At 48.4% G+C, this 25250-nt stretch overlaps 1 protein-coding gene across 1 annotated transcript; it reads right to left on the minus strand.

The window, feature by feature from the left end:
* Positions 1 to 363: 363 nt before the first annotated feature.
* On the minus strand, positions 364 to 23294 carry LOC149427427 (importin-13-like; the record flags this gene model as incomplete). Its single annotated transcript, XM_089668051.1, is given in 8 exon segments — positions 364 to 540; positions 2911 to 3045; positions 3170 to 3196; positions 7710 to 7891; positions 14017 to 14164; positions 15565 to 15685; positions 23127 to 23209; positions 23211 to 23294. Coding segments are annotated over 8 exon segments (942 nt in total), but the record flags the coding sequence as incomplete, so codon positions are not given.
* Between the last annotated feature and the right edge of the window lie 1956 nt (positions 23295 to 25250).

A 25250-nucleotide genomic window follows, 5' to 3' on the forward strand; every position in this document is an offset into this window, starting at 1 on the left:
GGAGAGAGAGAGAGAGGGAGGAGAGAGAGAGAGAGGGAGGAGAGAGAGAGAGAGGGAGGAGAGAGAGAGAGAGGGAGGAGAGAGAGAGAGAGGGAGGAGAGAGAGAGAGAGGGAGGAGAGAGAGAGAGAGAGAGGAGAGAGAGAGAGGGAGGAGAGAGAGAGAGAGGGAGGAGAGAGAGAGAGAGGGAGGAGAGAGAGAGAGGGAGGAGAGAGAGAGAGGGAGGAGAGAGAGAGAGAGAGGAGAGAGAGAGAGGGAGGAGAGAGAGAGAGGGAGGAGAGAGAGGGAGGAGAGAGAGGGAGGAGAGAGAGGGAGGAGAGAGAGGGAGGAGAGAGAGGGAGGAGAGAGAGGGAGGAGAGAGAGAGAGGAAAGGAAAAGGATCAGCTTGGTTGACTCACCGGATTGGGTCCATGTGCTACCGGCAGCTTCTTGACCTCTGCTCCTTCATGCTCATCATCATGGCAGCTGATGTCTAATGTGGTGAAGAGGTTGGAGAGGAGGCCGAGAATGTGGATTATCGCCAGCTTATTAGAGGGGTTCGGCTGCACAGAAAGAAAAAAATGGAATGACATTATACCAATACAAACATTGTCATAAACTTCACACACAACTCCTGGAATCCGGAAGCACAGATATATTGTACAAAACCTTCACTCAAACATGACTACTGCATAAAATAAAACTTTCATTTACCATAAGAATTTCTGGAAGTGACAGGAATAGAACTCGATGCCAAGACCGTTGTAAAGCCTTCAGCCATAGCAGCCACGGCCTAAGCCACATCCAGCAGCATACACATTACCATCCAATGAAAATGCCCTTTAAAGAGTCGTGCACTGGACGAGAGGACCCTGAAAACAGTCCATTGCCAGAGCATGGGAAAGCCCCGTCTGCAGGGAAAGCAGCCAATCGAGTAAGAAAAAAAAAAAAAGTTTTTATTGTCCTTCCGCCAGGCCTGAACAAGCATTTAACCCTTGCATTGTGGGACAACCCCACTGAGGGGGAAGGTGTTTACCTTTCCCAGAGTTAGACTTTAAAGTTACATCAGTGTTTTTAATACATGCCAAAGGATTCCCAAAGCCTGAGCTATAGAACTCTATAGACAGGCTTTTTTCCTGCAGCTGATAGGGAGATTCAAAATTGTGTTCCAAAAATGTTTATAGCTCCATCTGCTGGCTAGCAATGAAAATAAAATATAAAAAAGGTACAGTTACTCTTTTTTTTTTGTTTTTTCTTTAGTTAAATAAGTGTTTTTGTCCCGACCATACATAAAATATATACAAAACCGTACATTCGCTTTATATGTGTAATTCCAGTCAACCTAACTAAGCCTAAACCTACTCCCACCCCCATTCTATCCACCCTGTAAAAGGAAAGATGTGCATACTTACCTATTCTGGAGTCCCTCCGGCCCGATCACATGATCTCTCCATCGGCGGCTTCAGTGTAGAAGCGAGAGCAGCGACAGCGACTGCAGAGCCTAGGGGAGGATGTCACCCATAGACGTACTATGGTGCAGCCATTGTCGGTGGTCCCTCCTCTACACGGAAGCCGGTGCTGTGACCCGATCATGTTACCGGACCGACTTCAGAAAAGGAAGGTATTGGAAACTTTCCTTTATGGGTTAGATAGAACAGGCCAAGAATAGGGGCGGGAGCAGGTTTAGGCTTAGATTGTGACCGGAATTCCACTTTAACCCCTCGCCCTCCAGAGGATTTCCCCTTCTTTCTGACCAGGCTATTGTTTGCGTTGCGGCGCTGCATTACTTTAACTGACAATTGCGCGGTCATGCAAAGACCAACAATTATGAGAAAAAAAAAAAAAAAAATATTCTTCAGTTTTTGCTATTAAACATGTCTAGTGAAAAAAATGTTAAAAAAATCAAATTTCGTCATAAATTTAGGCCAAAATGTCTCCCACTCCATGTCTTTGCTTAAAAAAAAAAAACCAATATGTGTAAATTAATTGGTTTACCTGAAAGTTATAGCGTTTACAAATGGCAGTATAGATACTGGATACTGGAATTATTATTATTTTTTTTTGCTAGTGATGGCGGCAATCAGCGACTTACAGTGGGACTGCGGCAGGCATTCTGACACTAGAGGGAGCTGACTTGGTGTCACTGACATCCCCAGTGACACCAATACAGTGATCAGTGCTAATAAAAAGTACTGACACTGTAATAATGGCACTGGGCAGGAAGGGGTTAACATCTGGGGCGATCAAAGGGTTAACTGTGTGTTGTTTTACTGAAGGCTGTGTGTGCGCTTTCCACTGTAAGCACACTGCTATGTAGAGCCATACAAAGCAGTGTGCAGGAGCTGACAGGGGAGAGATCTGGTTTGTTTACATACAGCTCTCTTTCCCATCGGAAATGCTCGGCGATCACCGGGTGCTGGCGAGTAATCACCGGCCGGGACACGGTGATTGACAGCCGAGGTCGTGAAGAGCGGCACAGGTAGGGCACGCGCCCCCTGCCTGGAAAAACAAAATCCCAGACACATATATATATATATATCTATATATATATATATATAGATATATATAGATATAAAATGTATGTATGTATGTATGTATGTATGTATGTATGTATGTATGTATGTATGTATGTATGTATGTATGTATGTATGTATATATATACACATATACATACACACACACACACACACATATATATACACATATATACATACATATACACACACACACATACATATATATACATACACACACAGATTATATATATATATTCACATACATACATACATATATACATACACACACACGTGATTTTGCGCACCCCTGCCGCCCTGTAGTCGTACATCTGCTATAGGGCGGTGGGAAAGCGGTTAAGCAATCACTGTTTTCCACAACATGAGAACAATGGACAGAGCATGCCGAGCAGCACTCACCGTCTCATCAGCCAACTTCTCCAGCTGCTGGATATAGGGGGTGATGAGGGAGTGTAGGTTGCTGAGAATCTCCTCCACCTGCAGGGCCGATAACAGGAAGCCCAACGCCTGCATCAGCCACATACACTGACTGGTCTGAAAGAGAAGATCGATATAATGAGGAGAACAGACAAGGAAAACACGGCCCCCTCCCCTTCACAACACTGATCGGTTGGGGCAAATCTTCACCCTGTACAGACAGGGGAGATCCCCCAATTACCTTGTGAATCTGTTTCAGCAACACGTCCTGCAATGTGAGAAGACAAGATATTTTAGTGAAGGAAGAGCCTCCGTATAATACACACACAACAGAATTCTACACTTACAGGAGGTCCCCGAGACCAGTAGGACTATTTACCCCAGGGGAACACTTGAATTTCCAGTAATTCACTCAATCATTGGGGGTCAGTGGGAAGAATGTCCCTTACATTGGGGGTCAGTGGGAAGAATGTCCCTTACATTGGGGGGTCAGTGGGAAGAATGTCCCTTACATTGGGGGGTCAGTAGGAAGAATGTCCCTTACATTGGTGGTCAGTGGGAAGAATGTCCCTTACATTGGGGGGTCAGTGGGAAGAATGTCCCTTACATTGGGGGGGTCAGTGGGAAGAATGTCCCTTACATTGGTGGTCAGTGGGAAGAATGTCCCTTACATTGGGGATCAGTGGGAAGAATGTCCCTTACATTGGTGGTCAGTGGGAAGAATGTCCCTTACATTGGGGATCAGTGGGAAGAATGTCCCTTACATTGGGGGTCAGTGGGAAGAATGTCCCTTGCATTGGGGGTCAATGGGAAGAATGTCCCTTACATTGGGGGTCAGTGGGAAGAATGTCCCTTACATTGGTGGTCAGTGGGAAGAATGTCCCTTACATTGGGGATCAGTGGGAAGAATGTCCCTTACATTGGTGGTCAGTGGGAAGAATGTCCCTTACATTGGTGGTCGGTGGGAAGAATGTCCCTTACATTGGGGATCAGTGGGAAGAATGTCCCTTACATTGGGGGTCAGTGGGAAGAATGTCCCTTACATTGGGGGTCAGTGGGAAGAATGTCCCTTACATTGGGGATCAGTGGGAAGAATGTCCCTTACATTGGGGATCAGTGCGAAGAATGTCCCTTACATTGGGGATCAGTGCGAAGAATGTCCCTTACATTGGTGGTCAGTGGGAAGAATGTCCCTTACATTGGGGATCAGTGGGAAGAATGTCCCTTACATTGGTGGTCAGTGGGAAGAATGTCCCTTACATTGGGGATCAGTGGGAAGAATGTCCCTTACATTGGGGATCAGTGGGAAGAATGTCCCTTACATTGGAGGTCAGTGGGAAGAATGTCCCTTACATTGGTGATCAGTGGGAAGAATGTCCCTTACATTGGGGGTCAGTGGGAAGAATGTCCCTTACATTGGGGGTCAGTGGGAAGAATGTCCCTTACATTGGGGGTCAGTGGGAAGAATGTCCCTTACATTGGGGGTCAGTGGGAAGAATGTCCCTTACATTGGGGGTCAGTGGGAAGAATGTCCCTTACATTGGGGGTCAGTGGGAAGAATGTCCCTTACATTGGTGGTCAGTGGGAAGAATGTCCCTTACATTGGTGGTCAGTGGGAAGAATGTCCCTTACATTGGGGGTCAGTGGGAAGAATGTTCCTTACATTGGGGGGTCAGTGGGAAGAATGTCCCTTACATTGGGGGGTCAGTGGGAAGAATGTCCCTTACATTGGGGGGTCAGTGGGAAGAATGTCCCTTACATTGGGGGTCAGTGGGAAGAATGTCTCTTACATTGGTGATCAGTGGGAAGAATGTCCCTTACATTGGGGGTCAGTGGGAAGAATGTCCCTTACATTGGGGGTCAGTGGGAAGAATGTCCCTTACATTGGGGGTCAGTGGGAAGAATGTTCCTTACATTGGGGGGTCAGTGGGAAGAATGTCCCTTACATTGGGGGGTCAGTGGGAAGAATGTCCCTTACATTGGGGGGTCAGTGGGAAGAATGTCCCTTACATTGGTGGTCAGTGGGAAGAATGTCCCTTACATTGGGGGTCAGTGCGAAGAATGTCCCTTAAATTGGTGGTCAGTGCGAAGAATGTCCCTTACATTGGTGATCAGTGGGAAGAATGTCCCTTACATTGGTGGTCAGTGGGAAGAATGTCCCTTACATTGGGGATCAGTGGGAAGAATGTCCCTTACATTGGGGATCAGTGGGAAGAATGTCCCTTACATTGGGGGTCAGTGGGAAGAATGTCCCTTACATTGGTGGTCAGTGGGAAGAATGTCCCTTACATTGGGGATCAGTGGGAAGAATGTCCCTTACATTGGGGATCAGTGGGAAGAATGTCCCTTACATTGGGGATCAGTGGGAAGAATGTCCCTTACATTGGTGATCAGTGGGAAGAATGTCCCTTACATTGGGGGTCAGTGGGAAGAATGTCCCTTACATTGGGGGTCAGTGGGAAGAATGTCCCTTACATTGGGGGTCAGTGGGAAGAATGTCCCTTACATTGGGGGTCAGTGGGAAGAATGTCCCTTACATTGGGGGTCAGTGGGAAGAATGTCCCTTACATTGTTGGTCGGTGGGAAGAATGTCCCTTACATTGGGGGTCAGTGGGAAGAATGTCCCTTACATGGTCAGTGGAAGAATGTCCCTTACATTGAGGATTGGGGTCAGTGGGAAGAATGTCCCTTACATTGGTGGTCAGTGGAAGAATGTCCCTTACATTGGTGGTCAGTGGGAAGAATGTCCCTTACATTGGGGGTCAGTGGGAAGAATGTCCCTTACATTGGTGGTCAGTGGGAAGAATGTCCCTTACATTGGGGGTCAGTGGGAAGAATGTCCCTTACATTGGTGGTCAGTGGGAAGAATGTCCCTTACATTGGGGATCAGTGGGAAGAATGTCCCTTACATTGGTGGTCAGTGGGAAGAATGTCCCTTACATTGGGGATCAGTGGGAAGAATGTCCCTTACATTGGTGGTCAGTGGGAAGAATGTCCCTTACATTGGGGATCAGTGGGAAGAATGTCCCTTACATTGGTGGTCAGTGGGAAGAATGTCCCTTACATTGGGGATCAGTGGGAAGAATGTCCCTTACATTGGTGGTCAGTGGGAAGAATGTCCCTTACATTGGGGATCAGTGGGAAGAATGTCCCTTACATTGGTGGTCAGTGGGAAGAATGTCCCTTACATTGGGGATCAGTGGGAAGAATGTCCCTTACATTGGGGATCAGTGGGAAGAATGTCCCTTACATTGGTGGTCAGTGGGAAGAATGTCCCTTACATTGGGGATCAGTGGGAAGAATGTCCCTTACATTGGGGGTCAGTGGGAAGAATGTCCCTTACATTGGGGATCAGTGGGAAGAATGTCCCTTACATTGGGGATCAGTGGGAAGAATGTCCCTTACATTGGTGGTCAGTGGGAAGAATGTCCCTTACATTGGGGGTCAGTGGGAAGAATGTCCCTTACATTGGGGGTCAGTGGGAAGAATGTCCCTTACATTGGGGGTCAGTGGGAAGAATGTCCCTTACATTGGTGATCAGTGGGAAGAATGTCCCTTACGTTGGGGGTCAGTGGGAAGAATGTCCCTTACATTGGGGGGTCAGTGGGAAGAATGTCCCTTACACTGGGGGGTCAGTGGGAAGAATGTCCCTTACATTGGGGGGTCAGTGGGAAGAATGTCCCTTACATTGGGGGTCAGTGGGAAGAATGTCCCTTACATTGGGGGTCAGTGGGAAGAATGTCCCTTACATTGGTGATCAGTGGGAAGAATGTCCCTTACATTGGTGGTCAGTGGGAAGAATGTCCCTTACATTGGGGATCAGTGGGAAGAATGTCCCTTACATTGGGGATCAGTGGGAAGAATGTCCCTTACATTGGTGATCAGTGGGAAGAATGTCCCTTACATTGGGGGTCAGTGGGAAGAATGTCCCTTACATTGGGGGTCAGTGGGAAGAATGTCCCTTACATTGGGGGTCAGTGGGAAGAATGTCCCTTACATTGGGGGTCAGTGGGAAGAATGTCCCTTACATTGGTGGTCAGTGGGAAGAATGTCCCTTACATTGGGGGTCAGTGGGAAGAATGTCCCTTACATTGGTGGTCGGTGGGAAGAATGTCCCTTACATTGGGGGTCAGTGGGAAGAATGTCCCTTACATTGGAGGTCAGTGGGAAGAATGTCCCTTACATTGGTGGTCAGTGGGAAGAATGTCCCTTACATTGGGGGTCAGTGGAAAGAATGTCCCTTACATTGGTGGTCAGTGGGAAGAATGTCCCTTACATTGGTGGTCAGTGGGAAGAATGTCCCTTACATTGGTGATCAGTGGGAAGAATGTCCCTTACATTGGGGGTCAGTGGGAAGAATGTCCCTTACATTGGGGATCAGTGGGAAGAATGTCCCTTACATTGGGGGTCAGTGGGAAGAATGTCCCTTACATTGGTGGTCAGTGGGAAGAATGTCCCTTACATTGGGGGGTCAGTGGGAAGAATGTCCCTTACATTGGGGGTCAGTGGAAAGAATGTCCCTTACATTGGGGATCAGTGGGAAGAATGTCCCTTACATTGGTGATCAGTGGGAAGAATGTCCGTTACATTGGGGGTCAGTGGGAAGAATGTCCCTTACATTGGGGGTCAGTGGGAAGAATGTCCCTTACATTGGGGGTCAGTGGGAAGAATGCTCCTTACATTGGGGGTCAGTGGGAAGAAAGCGCTTTTCTTTAGTGAATAGAACGCCATGCGTACACATAAATGGATAGCAGTAGATGGAGTCTGCAGTATTGTGTTACCTGGGACACAGCGACAATGTTGGCAGCGTACGGGAGAAGGTCGTATTTGCATTCCCGGCAGATTTTCTTTAGCGTGGAGACACTAGACACAGACAGTTCAGGATTCCCCAGAGCGTGGAGGACGAGCGGTAACACCTTACTGATCATGACTGGGTGGTCCGCCAGCCATTCTGCCAGTGCCCCTAAGAAACACACAGAGAGGGAGAGTGATATTAGCAATATTTCTCTTCTTTCCTCGTATTATAATCAGCCACCTCCAAAAGTGAGCTGTACAGCTGCAAGCAATGAGCATAGTCGTTCATACATTTGCAATGGTAGAAAACGATCTTAATCAAATTAAATCGATTGAATCAAATCTGAACTGTGGGTGAAATCTTTGTTTATATAATGCCCCCCCCTCCCCCGCAGTATTATAATTAAAAAAAGCTCTGCCTGCGATGTTCTTTTCCTCTCTGATGCAGTCGACTGCAGTAACTCAATTCCACCACATGATGTCCTCAGTCCTTTCCCACCACCTCCTACCAGCCCATTAGGACCTTCTTGACATCAGGAGGCGGGCTTTCTGAGCATGTGACCCCCTGTGACTAGCAGACATAGCAGTCACATGATCAAATAGCTCCTGATGGCAAGTAGAGATCAGGAGGTTTCAGGTAACCAGGGGCAGACTGACCATTTGGAAACTCGGGCACTGCCCGAGGGCCCGGGGTCAGTAGGGGCCCCCATGAGATGCCCCTGGTACCTTTTTCATAGGCTTTTTTGAGTTTGGGCAAGGACACAGGGGCCCCATGATCCCCTATTGCTTGGGGGCCCCATGAGTTGTCAGTCCGCCCCTGCAGGTAACCACTGGTAGCTGTGCCGGAAGCATGTATGGCGCACGCTCTCAACACAGCATTGTTTATGTTTTGGACGCATGTATACGCACAACCGTCGGGAAGAGGTTAAACCCAGAAGATTGAGGAGATACTGTGAGTGCAGAGCAATATGATCACGCCCACTAGGGGTGGGTCACCATGGCACCCTGCATTCACTGTGTATTGATGCAGGAAAGGGGTGTGGTCATCATCACAGCTCTCTGCATCATCCAACACCTTTAACCTTCACGAGGAGATAGAGAACCCCAATCATCACCTGACTGGCCTGAAGTCTGCAGAAAAAGGGAAGAATTAAAAAAAAAAAAAAACCATATAAACCGGGACCTCCAGAGAGGCAGGAGATCCGGAGCCCTAAGCTGAGCTTTAATCTGACCCTCCCCTTCAGTCTTGCACAGGTGTACAGGCTCCTCCCCTTCAATCTTGCACACCTGTACCGGCTCCTCCCCTTCAGTCTTGCACACCTGTACCGGCTCCTCCCCTTCAGTCTTGCACAGTTGTACCGGCTCCTTCCCTTCAGTCTTGCACAGGTGTACCGGCTCCTCCCCTTCAGTCTTGCACACCTGTACCGGCTCCTCCCCTTCAGTCTTGCACACCTGTACCGGCTCCTCCCCTTCAGTCTTGCACACCTGTACCGGCTCCTCCCCTTCAGTCTTGCACACCTGTACCGGCTCCTCCCCTTCAGTCTTGCACAGGTGTACCGGCTCCTCCCCTTCAGTCTTGCACAGGTGTACCGGCTCCTCCCCTTCAGTCTTGCACAGGTGTACCGGCTCCTCCCCTTCAGTCTTGCACAGGTGTACCGGCTCCTCCCCTTCAGTCTTGCACAGGTGTACCGGCTCCTCCCCTTCAGTCTTGCACAGGTGTACCGGCTCCTCCCCTTCAGTCTTGCACAGGTGTACCGGCTCCTCCCCTTCAGTCTTGCACAGGTGTACCGGCTCCTCTCCTGGAGTGAAATGGCTTCCTCTGATATCTCTGCACACTGTGAGCTTCTCACAATGTGCATTAGAAGCTGCATCCAATCAGACAGAGCTCCGCCTCATTTCCTGAAATCACTCCCATTCACTATGCACATGGATACAGACCGCGCCATCTTCAGAATAACAAAAGGGAGAAATCTTCAACAAAATCTGTTAAAATCCCTTCAATGTACAGAGATCCCCCAGAGGGGAAAAAGTTTTCTTCACAAGAAAAGTGGAGTTACTCTTTAAGCAAAAATTGATTTGTTTTTTCTGTTGTCCATCATGTCTACCTTTGCCCGCCTCCCCCACTCACTTCACCGATCTGTACGTTTGCAGCTCATCGATTAGGTCAATGCCGTCTGAATATGTATTGTACTTAGCATTTCCTCCATCGCTTTTCCAAGCAATCTCCTTCGTAAAATACCAATTTATTTTATAAAAAAAAATATTCGTATTTTAATTTCGTGGGGGTGGGTTTTTTTTTTTTTTTTAACTAGTAGTTTGATATCTGATAATTTAAAAATAAAAGAGGATATAATCTCCATGTATAATACATAAGGGGGGATATGATCTCCATGTATAATACATAAGGGGGGATATGATCTCCATGTATAATACATAAGGGGGGATATGATCTCCATGTATAATACATAAGGGGGGGGGTATGATCTCCATGTATAATACATAAGGGGGGATATGATCACCATGTATAATACATAAGGGGGGATATGATCTCCATGTATAATACATAAGGGGGGATATGATCTCCATGTATAATACATAAGGGGGGATATGATCTCCATGTATAATACATAAGGGGGGGTATGATCTCCATGTATAATACATAAGGGGGATATGATCTCCATGTATAATACATAAGGGGGGATGTGATCTCCATGTATAATACATAAGAGGGGATATGATCTCCATGTATAATACATAAGGGGGGGATATGATCTCCATGTATAATACATAATGGGGATATGATCTCCATGTATAATACATAAGGGGGGATATGATCTCCATGTATAATACATAAGGGGGGGATATGATCTCCATGTATAATACATAATGGGGGGATATGATCTCCATGAATAATACATAAGGGGGGGATATGATCTCCATGTATAATACATAAGGGGGGATATGAATACCATGTATAATACATAAGGGGGGATATGATCTCCATGTATAATACATAAGGGGGGATATGATCTCCATGTATAATACATAAGGGGGATATGATCTCCATGTATAATACATAAGGGGGGATATGATCTCCATGTATAATACATAAGGGGGATATGATCTCCATATATAATACATAAGGGGGGGATATGATCTCCATGTATAATACATAAGGGGGGATATGATCTCCATGTATAATACATAAGGGGGGATATGATCTCCATGTATAATACATAAGGGGGGATATGATCTCCATGTATAATACATAAGGGGGGATATGATCTCCATGTATAATACATAAGGGGGGATATGATCTCCATGTATAATACATAAGGGGGGATATGATCTCCATGTATAATACATAAGGGGGGATATGATCTCCATGTATAATACATAAGGGGGGATGTGATCTCCATGTATAATACATAAGGGGGGGTATGATCTCCATGTATAATACATAAGGGGGGGATATGATCTCCATGTATAATACATAAGGGGGGATATGATCTCCATGTATAATACATAAGGGGGGATATGATCTCCATGTATAATACATAAGGGGGGGATATGATCTCCATGTATAATACATAAGGGGGGGATATGATCTCCATGTATAATACATAAGGGGGGGATATGATCTCCATGTATAATACATAAGGGGGGGGATATGATCTCCATGTATAGTACATAAGGGGGGATATGATCTCCATGTATAATACATAAGGGGGGGATATGATCTCCATGTATAATACATAAGGGGGGATATGATCTCCATATATAATACATAAGGGGGGGATATGATCTCCATGTATAATACATAAGGGGGATATGAATACCATGTATAATACATAAGGGGGATATGATCTCCATATATAATACATAAGGGGGGGATATGATCTCCATGTATAATACATAAGGGGGGGATATGATCTCCATGTATAATACATAAGGGGGGATATGAATACCATGTATAATACATAAGGGGGGATATGATCTCCATGTATAATACATAAGGGGGGATATGATCTCCATGTATAATACATAAGGGGGATATGATCTCCATGTATAATACATAAGGGGGATATGATCTCCATGTATAATACATAAGGGGGGGATATGATCTCCATGTATAATACATAAGGGGGGATATGAATACCATGTATAATACATAAGGGGGGATATGATCTCCATGTATAATACATAAGGGGGATATGATCTCCATATATAATACATAAGGGGGGATATGATCTCCATGTATAATACATAAGGGGGGATATGATCTCCATGTATAATACATAAGGGGGGGATATGATCTCCATGTATAATACATAAGGGGGGATATGATCTCCATGTATAATACATAAGGGGGGATATGATCTCCATGTATAATACATAAGGGGGGATATGATCTCCATGTATAATACATAAGGGGGGATATGATCTCCATGTATAATACATAAGGGGGGATATGATCTCCATGTATAATACATAAGGGGGGATATGATCTCCATGTATAATACATAAGGGGGGATATGATCTCCATGTATAATACATAAGGGGGGATATGATCTCCATGTATAATACATAAGGGGGGATATGATCTCCATGTATAATACATAAGGGGGGATATGATCTCCATGTATAATACATAAGGGGGGATATGATCTCCATGTATAATACATAAGGGGGGGTATGATCTCCATGTATAATACATAAGGGGGATATGATCTCCATGTATAATACATAAGGGGGGATGTGATCTCCATGTATAATACATAAGGGGGGATATGATCTCCATGTATAATACATAAGGGGGGATGTGATCTCCATGTATAATACATAAGGGGGGGTATGATCTCCATGTATAATACATAAGGGGGGGATATGATCTCCATGTATAATGCATAAGGGGGGATATGATCTCCATGTATAATACATAAGGGGGGATATGATCTCCATGTATAATACATAAGGGGGGGATATGATCTCCATGTATAATACATAAGGGGGGGATATGATCTCCATGTATAGTACATAAGGGGGGATATGATCTCCATGTATAATACATAAGGGGGGGATATGATCTCCATGTATAATACATAAGGGGGGATATGATCTCCATATATAATACATAAGGGGGGGGATATGATCTCCATGTATAATACATAAGGGGGATATGAATACCATGTATAATACATAAGGGGGATATGATCTCCATATATAATACATAAGGGGGGATATGATCTCCATGTATAATACATAAGGGGGGGATATGATCTCCATGTATAATACATAAGGGGGGATATGAATACCATGTATAATACATAAGGGGGGATATGATCTCCATGTATAATACATAAGGGGGGATATGATCTCCATGTATAATACATAAGGGGGATATGATCTCCATGTATAATACATAAGGGGGATATGATCTCCATGTATAATACATAAGGGGGGATATGATCTCCATGTATAATACATAAGGGGGGGGATATGATCTCCATGTATAATACATAAGGGGGGATATGATCTCCATGTATAATACATAAGGGGGGATATGAATACCATGTATAATACATAAGGGGGGATATGATCTCCATGTATAATACATAAGGGGGATATGATCTCCATGTATAATACATAAGGGGGGATATGATCTCCATGTATAATACATAAGGGGGGATATGATCTCCATGTATAATACATAAGGGGGGATATGATCTCCATGTATAATACATAAGGGGGGGATATGATCTCCATGTATAATACATAAGGGGGGATATGATCTCCATGTATAATACATAAGGGGGGATATGATCTCCATTTATAATACATAAGGGGGGATATGATCTCCATGTATAATACATAAGGGGGGATATGATCTCCATGTATAATACATAAGGGGGGATATGATCTCCATGTATAATACATAAGGGGGGATATGATCTCCATGTATAATACATAAGGGGGGATATGATCTCCATTTATAATACATAAGGGGGGATATGATCTCCATTTATAATACATAAGGGGGGATATGATCTCCATGTATAATACATAAGGGGGGATATGATCTCCATGTATAATACATAAGGGGGGATATGATCTCCATGTATAATACATAAGGGGGGGCACAAAGGGTTTCCAACATGGTCCACCAAGCCAAAATGACTGGCAGACCCCTCGCCTTCTGGCCGCCACATGTTGCTCTGCTGCAGTAAAACTGCGATAGGTGGTTTGCAACCGGTTAAAGAAAAAAAAAAACTGTTAAAAATCGTCTTTCCTTACCGATCGTAAACATAACTGTGTCTGCAAGTTGCACGTTGTTGATGTTGATCCGCGGGATGAGGCCGATGAGCCCCGGGACAACGTCGGAATAGTTGACGTCAACAGTCTCGGCTATGGACTGGAATCCATACAACAACGCTTCTGTGTGCTGGAGGAGAGAACAATCCATTATTACCAAGGCTGAGTATCCACAGGACGGAACACATGGAACATTCATTGTATTTGGGGTCATAAGAGCCTTTTCTATTCATGAGTGATGGAGAACCAGTTCACTAAACATCTGAAGTCTTCATTATATAGCAGCTGGATATGCAGAGGAAAGCAGAGCCAGGCTCTAGTGAAAAGAGTGGTGGGGGGGGGGCAGGAGAACGGGGGTCTCCACACCCCCAAAATGTTGGGTTCTTCCTCCTGTTTTCACCAGGGTCTGGTCCTGCTTCCCCTCTCATCATTCTGTCCTAAGTATCCCATTTTTGTATGCATTTCTGCACGTCGGGTGTTACATGACTAAGTGGTGCGTGTGTATGGTTTCGGGAGTTCACGGTCAAGCAAATACCTGCATCACGATTGGTGAGACATGCCAGACGTGGATAGTTGTGCCTTTTGTGTAATTGGGGACCCACTGAGAAGGAAAATCAGATTCATGTACAGTTCTTACAGGCAGCTCTGTCAGCCATGGTATGCCTAGGGGTCCCTTGAGACAGGGCCGGAAAACGTGCCCCCTCATATCAGGAGTTGTCAGAGTACCCCCTTTATACAAGGGTACTCACCACAGTGCCCCCTTACCACGAGGGTACTCACCACAGTGCCCCCTTACCACGAGGGTACTCACCACAGTGCCCCCTTACCACGAGGGTACTCACCACAGAGCCCCCCTTTACACAAGGGTACTCACCACAGAGCCCCCCTTTACACAAGGGTACTCACCACAGAGCCCCCCTTTACACAAGGGTACTCACCACAGAGCCCCCCTTTACACAAGGGTACTCACCACAGAGCCCCCCTTTACACAAGGGTACTCACCACAGAGCCCCTCTTTACACAAGGGTACTCACCACAGAGCCCCCCTTTACACAAGGGTACTCACCACAGAGCCCCCCTTTACACAAGGGTACTCACCACAGAGCCCCCCTTTACACAAGGGTACTCACCACAGAGTCCCCCTTTACACAAGGGTACTCACCACAGAGCCCCCTGTACACAAGCACCACAGGTTGTATCAGGTCCAATAAAAGTTTTTTGGGTTTTTTTTTACCTAGACAACAGGTCAGGAAAGACAGCCAATGCATTCTGGGAACTCGACTTCCCAGCAAAAGTATAAAAAGGGGATTAGAATGACCACATTGACCACAGCCAGCCAGATCGGTGTCCGGTGATCATTCTAATCCTCGCCAACAAGAAATTTAAATTTGGCAAAACCTCCCCAGCCCAAATCCCAGCAATACTCGCAAAGGGGAGGAGCATTCACCAGAAATTCCGATAGTGACCAATGTTTATTTTTATCTCAATTTATTACAAAAAAAACCCTTTTCCTGGTGTCCTAAAACCTACCTGCCAGGACGTGGGGTGGTCTGAGGAGGTCAGGAGGCGCCCGAGTTTATCATACAAGTTACTGAGCAGCTCAGCACCGAGCATCTCATAGACATACATGAGGGTATCCGAGATGTCCACTCTGTAGGAGAAGGAAACACGGGTTATTCACATGCCAAGTGCGGGTGACACACGCCATGGTTGTCCTAACCACTTCAGGTCCGGACACTTTCCCCCCCTTCCAGTCCGGACGCTTTCCCCTCCCCCTTCCCCCCTCCAGTCCGGACACTTTCCCCCCTTCCAGTCGGACACTTTCCCCCCTTCCAGTCCGGACACTTTCCCCCCTTCCAGTCCGGACACTTTCCCCCCTTCCAGTCCGGACACTTTCCCCCCTTCCAGTCCGGACACTTTCCCCCCTTCCAGTCGGACACTTTCCCCCCTTCCAGTCCGGACACTTTCCCCCCTTCCAGTCGGACACTTTCCCCCCCTTCCAGTCCGGACACTTTCCCCCCTTCCGGTCCGGACGCTTTCACCCCCTTCCCAGTCCCACCCCCCTTCAAGTCCGGACACTTTCACCCCCTTCCGGTCCGGACGCTTTCACCCCCCTTCCGGTCCGGACGCTTTCACCCCCCTTCCGGTCCGGACGCTTTCACCTCCCTTCCGGTCTGGACGCTTTCACCCCCTTCCAGTCCCACCCCCCTTCCAGTCCGGACGCTTTCACCCCCTTCCAGTCCGGACGCTTTCACCCCCCTTCCAGTCCGGACGCTTTCACCCCCCTTCCAGTCCGGACGCTTTCACCCCCCTTCCAGTCCGGACGCTTTCACCCCCTTCCAGTCCGGACGCTTTCACCCCCCTTCCAGTCCGGACGCTTTCACCCCCCTTCCAGTCCGGACGCTTTCACCCCCCTTCCAGTCCGGACGCTTTCACCCCCTTCCAGTCCGGACGCTTTCACCCCCCTTCCAGTCCGGACGCTTTCACCCCCCTTCCAGTCCGGACGCTTTCACCCCCCTTCCAGTCCGGACGCTTTCACCCCCTTCCAGTCCGGACGCTTTCACCCCACTTCCAGTCCCACCCCCCTTCCAGTCCGGACGCTTTCACCCCCCTTCCAGTCCCACCCCCCTTCCAGTCCGGACGCTTTCACCCCCCTTCCAGTCCGGACGCTTTCACCCCCCTTCGAGTCCGGACGCTTTCACCCCCCTTCCAGTCCGGACGCTTTCACCCCCCTTCCAGTCCGGACGCTTTCACCCCCCTTCCAGTCCGGACGCTTTCACCCCCCTTCCAGTCCGGACGCTTTCACCCCCCTTCCAGTCCGGACGCTTTCACCCCCCTTCCAGTCCGGACGCTTTCACCCCCCTTCCAGTCCGGACGCTTTCACCCCCCTTCCAGTCCCACCCCCCTTCCAGTCCGGACGCTTTCACCCCCTTCCAGTCCCACCCCCCTTCCAGTCCGGACGCTTTCACCCCCCTTCCAGTCCGGACGCTTTCACCCCCCTTCCAGTCCGGACGCTTTCACCCCCCTTCCAGTCCGGACGCTTTCACCCCCCTTCCAGTCCGGACGCTTTCACCCCCCTTCCAGTCCGGACGCTTTCACCCCCCTTCCAGTCCGGACGCTTTCCCCCCTTCCAGTCCGGACGCTTTCCCCCCCTTCCAGTCCGGACGCTTTCCCCCCCTTCCAGTCCGGACACTTTCCCCCCCTTCCAGTCCGGACGCTTTCCCCCCCTTCCAGTCCGGACGCTTTCCCCCCCTTCCAGTCCGGACGCTTTCCCCCCCTTCCAGTCCGGACGCTTTCACCCCCCCTTCCAGTCCGGACGCTTTCACCCCCCTTCCAGTCCGGACGCTTTCACCCCCCTTCCAGTCCGGACGCTTTCACCCCCCTTCCAGTCCGGACGCTTTCACCCCCCTTCCAGTCCGGACGCTTTCACCTCCTTCCAGTCCCACCCCCCTTCCAGTCCGGACGCTTTCACCCCCTTCCAGTCCACCCCCCTTCCAGTCCGGACACTTTCCCCCCCTTCCAGTCCGGACACTTTCCCCCCCCTTCCAGTCCGGACACTTTCCCCCCCCTTCCAGTCCGGACACTTTCCCCCCCTTCCAGTCCGGACACTTTCCCCCCCCTTCCAGTCCGGACACTTTCCCCCCCCTTCCAGTCCGGACACTTTCCCCCCCCTTCCAGTCCGGACACTTTCCCCCCCCTTCCAGTCCGGACACTTTCCCCCCCCTTCCAGTCCGGACACTTTCCCCCCCTTCCAGTCCGGACACTTTCCCCCCCCTTCCAGTCCGGACACATTCCCCCCCCTTCCAGTCCGGACACTTTCCCCCCCCTTCCAGTCCGGACACTTTCCCCCCCTTCCAGTCCGGACACTTTCCCCCCCTTCCAGTCCGGACACTTTCCCCCCCTTCCAGTCCGGACACTTTCACCCCCTTCCAGTCCGGACCCTTTCACCCCCTTCCAGTCCGGACACTTTCACCCCCTTCCAGTCCGGACACTTTCACCCCCTTCCAGTCCGGACACTTTCACCCCCTTCCAGTCCGGACACTTTCACCCCCTTCCAGTCCGGACACTTTCACCCCACTTCCAGTCCGGACACTTTCACCCCACTTCCAGTCCGGACACTTTCACCCCCTTCCAGTCCAGGCCAATTTTCAGCTTTCAGCGCTATCACACTTTGAATGACAATTGCGCAGTCATGCAACACTGTACCCATATGAATTTTTAGCATTTTTTGAGACAGATAAAACTTTATTTTGGTGGTATTTATTCACCGCTGGGATTTTTATTTTTTTTGCTATATAAATGAAAAAGTCAAAAAATTTTGAAAAAAGTGCTTTTAAAATTTTGCAAATAAATAATATTTCATCATAAATCTTGGCCAAAATGTATTCCGTTATCTTTTTAGTAAAAAAAAAAAATCCGAATTTATAACCAATCATTTTTAACTTTTTTTAATTTTAATTTTTTATTTTTGTTTTTACATACTGTCACCCTAGCAGTACATTGTCACCATGGTGACACTGTACTACTTGTGGGGGGTGATAAAGTTTTTTTTTTTTTACACTGATTGCTTTTACACCCATAAAGGCTGTAAAAGCAATCATTTCTCCTTTTCTCTGGCTGCATTCTTGCAGCCATTGAGAACTACTGTGTGAGCTGTGATTGGTCACAGCTAGTCACATGGTACAAGCCTGTTGTGAATAGCCTTGTACCATGTAATCTCTGTTATCATTCACAGATTTCACACGTAGTAAGCAATGATGTCAGAAGTGACATCTTACTTACTACTCTGCATGTGATCACTAATTGGCCAAATCAGTGATCACATGATCGGGACCTCGAACAAAGGTCCCGTACGACAATCGGTGATCCACTGTGTCCAGAGGACACAGCGGGCACCGGATCGCGGTGCTGCGCACTCCCAGGGAGCGCACACAAGCAGGGGGCGGGGAGGCCGTTTATAAACGGTCACCCGACCCTGCACTGCCACCGTTCGGCTGTTTGGGGGCTTGATTATATACACCTGTGGCCATGGAGGGGATTGGAACACCTGAATCACATGATCTGGAGGGCGGAGCCCAATACGTTTGGCAATATAGTGTATCTGAAAAAAAGAACACATGAAATTTCCCAAGCTGTATTTTATATAAGGTTTGAGAAAGGAAAGCAGGTACTACGGCCAATGCACTTTGCTCAATGTCGGAATCACATGCCTGACAAAGGGGTCCTGCGTTGCTCCAAAACATTGTCCCTCAACCTCTGTGATGTGATCATTGAATAACCGTTTGGATGACATTTCCGAGATCAGTGGTGTGCTGGTGATATACGGTATACGCCTGCTTATCACATTACCCGCTCTCCAGCTGGTAGTTGCTACAGAACCCGATTCATTTTCTACCATTGCCAAGAATGTGTGCAATGGAAATATTATATGTGATCTGTATTGCTCAACGTCAGGGAGCCCAGCCAGAAGGGTCTTCCTTCCCCTCCATCTGTACACACATTGCTCCTTGGCAGGAATACAACACCAAGGAACACTGTACACCTCCAGGGTATGAATGATCAAGGTCAGGCCTGGGGGAAGTAGGCTTGTAACCAGGGATGGGGGTGTTGGCTCTACACCACAATATTCCTGGTATAGATCCTCCTCTGAAGAACATGACTTGCTCGGCTAGGTTCCTGTACTGGCATGCTGTGCTGCTGACAAGATAATGGCAGATTACTGTCAGGCAGAGTGACGGGCTACAAATGGCCGAGACACTCCCCATACATAAAGAAAAAGCTCAGGCACAGACATTACAACCCCCGTTTTGTGGTCTGCAAGGGACCCTTCCATTGAAAGCACTAAGTGCACTAGCAGCTCCTAGTCCTTACTTGAAGGTTGCACCTCCACCACTGTCCAGAGACAGTACCGGGGGGATGCGCCTCCACCACTGTCCAGAGACAGTACCGGGGGGATGCGCCTCCACCACTGTCCAGAGACAGTACCGGGGGGATGCGCCTCCACCACTGTCCAGAGACAGTACCGGGGGGATGCGCCTCCACCACTGTCCAGAGACAGTACCGGGGGGATGCGCCTCCACCACTGTCCAGAGACAGTACCGGGGGATGCGCCTTCACCACTGTCCCAGAGACAGTACCGGGGGGATGCGCCTCCACCACTGTCCAGAGACAGTTCCGGGGGATGCGCCTCCACCCACTGTCCAGAGACAGTACCGGGGGGATGCGCCTCCACCACTGTCCAGAGACAGTACCGGGGGGATGCGCCTCCACCACTGTCCAGAGACAGTTCCGGGGGGATGCGCCTCCACCACTGTCCAGAGACAGTACCGGGGGGATGCGCCTCCACCACTGTCCAGAGACAGTACCGGGGGGATGCGCCTCCACCACTGTCCAGAGACAGTACCGGGGGGATGCGCCTCCACCACTGTCCAGAGACAGTACCGGGGGGATGCGCCTCCACCACTGTCCAGAGACAGTACCGGGGGGATGCGCCTCCACCACTGTCCAGAGACAGTTTCGGAGGGATGCGCCTCCACCACTGTCCAGAGACAGTACCGGGGGGATGCGCCTCCACCACTGTCCAGAGACAGTACCGGGGGGATGCGCCTCCACCACTGTCCAGAGACAGTACCGGGGGGATGCGCCTCCACCACTGTCCAGAGACAGTACCGGGGGGATGCGCCTCCACCACTGTCCAGAGACAGTACCGGGGGGATGCGCCTCCACCACTGTCCAGAGACAGTACCGGGGGGATGCGCCTCCACCACTGTCCAGAGACAGTACCGGGGGGGATGCGCCTCCACCACACCATTACTGCCCAGCGATGGTATGTGGGAATGTCACTTTGGGTGGGGGCGGCGGGTATGTTCTACGAGAGAGGCAGAGGTTGGCTGGGTAATGCTTTGTGTGGGACAATTTGCTTGGGGAACGGTGTGAGTGATGGCACTGGGGGACTGGAAGTACAGACTAACTTCGAAGTCCACCCGTCTGGGGTTTCCTCCTGCGTTAGTCTCCTGCCGAAAGGGGAGATATGTGATGGGAGTCACTTTGGGTGGGGGGCCCATGGAATCCAGCTCCCTTTGGAGAGGTGAGGAGACCTCTGTCTCAGCTCCCCATATCCCTATTATGTGTAAGTCACCCTGTGCCTATTAGGGGTACAAGGTGATCTGTCCTAATATTGGGGTGGGTAGTGTTGATTGTTTAATGCCATGTGGCTGCATCTAATTGTTCTGGTCAGGGACCGCCACGGCTCCGTCCCCGGCGCATGCGCACTAGCGGCGGTTCACGCCGGCACACAAGCACCAGATCCCGGCGGCCCGCGGCTGACAGGAAGCAGCGCATGCGCAGTAGGAGCCTCGGGCGGCCAATGACAGCCCGGGGGCGTGTCCTGGGCGGCCAATGACAGTGCAGGGCGCGATATTTAAAAATGCCCTGCACTGTCACAAATCGCCGCAAGGTCTGATCTGTTACCTGTCGTTACCTGTGCCCTGTGATTAAAGACCCGGATTGTTTGACCTTCTGCCTGCTCCAGCCCTGACCCGGATTATCTGACTATGCTGCCTTCTCCTGTGTTTGACCCGGATTGCCCCCGACTACGCTGCCTTCTCCTATCCCGACCCCCGGCTTGTTTGACCATTCTGCGGACCGACTCCGGTACTGACCCTGCGTGTGACCTGACCACTCTCTGCCTGCCGTCTCTGTACCTCGCCATTCCCCACGGTGACAACCGCCGGTTTATCCTGCCTGGTCCTGCCGGCCTCCTCACATCTGGCTCTATTCTGCCTTACTCTCATCCCCGGAGGCTCCCTCTGCCACTGGTGGTATTGCTCGGAGGTCGTGACCTGGTCCTGGTTCTGCTCCAAGTCCCATCCCCACCATCAGGGGCCCTGGTGAAAACGCAGACCGGGACTTAGACTCCCACGCTCCGGGTGATTCCGCCTAGTGGGCTGCCAGAGGTACCACCTGGCGGATCTGTAACAGTTCTGTTGTGTGTCTTGCTTTGGAGCAAACTATTATGGGATGTACGTGTTTGTGTATTGGCTTGGTGGGGGGTGTTTCCAGCAGACCTCCTGATGGGACTGTCTGTTGGTGTGTCTTTTGTTACTAAAGGTAGATTGCCCCACCCTGTGTCATTATGCAGGGAGGCGCTATTGTCCCCTGAGTGTATATATCTTGTATCTGTGTTAAATTAAACTAGTCTATTTCCTGGTTTACTTCAAGACTGGTATCGTCTAGTCTTGTATGGTCAGCAGTGGTGTCTGTGGTCGGTGTTAGGATATCACTTCCCTGTCCGAACGGAAGTACTCAGCACAGGCTGGGACGGTTCCGTTACAGCCGCCATCATACCATCACTGCCTGGCAACAGTCCTGGGAGATGAACTTGTGCCACATCAACACTGCTCAGTAATATGGGCGAATGTGCCTTCACCTTGCCACCAATGGTTCAAGATGTGCCTCCACCAGATTACCACTGCCCAATGACAGATCAGGGGAATGCGTCCACCATACCACCACCGCCCAACGAGGGGTGCAGGTCACATGACAAACTTCCCTTTCCTGTGATCCCCTCCGCCACTGATGCCACCCAGCCAGTCACTGTGCCCTTCTCTTTACCTGGAAAAGGTGCCCACCTCTTCCACATTTTCTTATTTATTTAACTAGCTTTTATTTTTACAAAAGTTGAAGTGACGATGCTACTTTTTTTTTTTTTTTTTATTTATTTATTTAAATGGTTTGGTTATTGAAACCCTTTGCACTTAACTGCATGCAACCCCCAGCTGCTGCTTCATGGATGCTCTAGAGGAGAATTTTGACCCTCTTATCCCCCCCCAGATTACGCCCCTGCTCGTGACAACACTACACAATACAAAATTACCATGATTAACCATTTATGGTTTTGAAAAATCACTTCAATTACTTGGTTATTCAATCTAAAGTCTTTCAAAGATTTGATCTCCAACATCGAATGTCTTCAGTCACTTTAAATTTCAAGGCCCCCATTTCCTATCAACAGTATTAGGAGTGCATAGATGGGACAATAAAAACACTTTGAGATAAAAAACCATCAACGCCTGTATATTATATCCCAGTACCTGTAGATTCGGAACTGTTCCTTCTCGTCAGAGGACCAAGATGCATACTCATCGTCTGCAGGGAACTGCGCCTTTTGCAGTAACAACATCCACCAGCTGGAAATAGACCGGCCTATATACCTGCAGATACACCGTCTGCTTCTCCGTCTCAAAAGACAGGATATCGTCCTGTGGGGGGGGGAAGAGAGGAGGAAAGACTAAGAACGACCCGAGTGATGGACTCAAAATGTGGGGGTGCTGGAATCGAATTGATAAATGTTCCAAATCAGTCACGTGACTGTAAAGTATGGCAGGTGGGACCCCAACAGGGTTCCTCAAGGAGTCGGTTATATGGAGCGAAAAGGAAGACAAGAGTTCCAAGCCATAAGGACTGATCCAGATACAACCTCTCAGAATAAGGGGAATCTATCAAAAGTTGATAGACGCGTTTCAGGGGTTATGTACAGATTCTCCTTAGGAAAAAAAAAGGATAAGGGATCCCTTAAAAGCTTGCTGCCGGGCAACCTAACTAAGCAATCTTCTAACTATGGCTCATAAAGAATTAAAACCCAAGATGAACCATCCTGTCCAGACCCCTCTCATGCAATATATACAGTTGTGTTCAAAATAATAGCAGTGTGTTGAAAAAAGTGAATAAAGCTGAAAATCCTTCTAATAGCTTTTATTTCCATCCACACAAATGCATTGGGAACACGACACATTCTATTCCAAATCAAAACATGAAGAAAAATACATCAAATTTGTGTTGTTCCTCTAAAAAATGGAAGAAAAGTGAATATTAGACGGTTCAAAAAACTAGCAGTGTTTGTATTCTTCTTTACAAACTCAAACATTCACTATATAAACTGAGAAATGTTTGAAGATTTTGCTTTCCTTTGAATGACTTCATGAATATTTGGTTGTAGTCGCACTGTTTCTGAGAACTGCTGTACATCTGTGTTGCATGGAGTCCCCCAACTTCTGGCCCCTGTGATCAGGTATTCCAGCCCAGGATGATTGGACCACATTCCACAGTTCTTCTCTATTTCTTGGTTTGGCCTCAGAAACGGCATTTTTGATGTCACCCCACATGTTTTCTATTGGATGAAGATCCGGGGATTGGGCTGGCCACTCCATAACGTCCATCTTGTTGGTCTGGAACCAAGATGTTGCACGTTTACTGGTGTGTTTGGGGTCGTTGTCTTGTTGGAACACCCATTTCAAGGGGCATTTCCTCTTCAGCATAAGGCAGCATGACCTCTTCAAGTATTCTGATGGATTCAAACTGATCCATGATCCCTGGTATGCGATAAATAGGCCCAACACCGTAGTATGAGGAACATCCCCATATCATGATGCTTGCACCACCATGCTTCACTGTCTTCACAGTGTACTGTGGCTTGAATTCAGTGTTTGGGGGTCGTCTGACAAACTGTCTCCGCCCCACTAGACCCAAAAAGAACAATCTTACTTCCATCAGTCCACAAAATGTAGCGCCATTTCTCTTTAGGCCAGTCAATGTGCTCTTTGGCAGATTGTAACCTTTTCAGCACACGTCTTTTTCCCAACAGTAGGACTTTGCGGGGACTTCTTGCAGATAGCTTGGCTTCACATCGGCGTCTTCTAATTGTAACAGTCCTCACAGGGAACGTCACACCTTCTTTCATCTTCCTGGAGCTGATTGTTGGCTGAGTCCTCACAGGGAACGTCACACCTTCTTTCATCTTCCTGGAGCTGATTGTTGGCTGAGTCCGCCCCATTTTGGCTAATCTTCTATCCATTCCAATGGTAGTTTTTTGCTTTCTTCCGCGTCTTTCAGGTTTTGGTTGCCATTTTAAAGCATTTGCGATCATTTTAGCTGAGCAGCCGATCATTTTCCGCACTTCTTTATATGTTTTCCCCTCCAATCCACTTTTTAATCAAGGTACGCTGTTCTTCTGAACATGTCTGGAACGACCCATTTTCCTCAGAATTTCAGAGAGAAATGCACTGTAACCAGCATGTCCAACATTTTGCTGCCTTCCTTCCTTAAATAAGGGCAATCATTGCCACCTGTTTATCAAAGAATGAATGACCTCACTAATAGAACTCCACACGGCTATTATTTTGAACACGCCCCTTTCAATGAGTGATTCAATGATCTCT

The sequence above is a fragment of the Staurois parvus genome, unplaced genomic scaffold, assembly GCF_062004578.1.
Source record: "Staurois parvus isolate SC_StPar_1 unplaced genomic scaffold, SC_StPar_1.0 ptg003771l, whole genome shotgun sequence".
Classification (NCBI taxonomy): Eukaryota; Metazoa; Chordata; class Amphibia; order Anura; family Ranidae; genus Staurois; species Staurois parvus.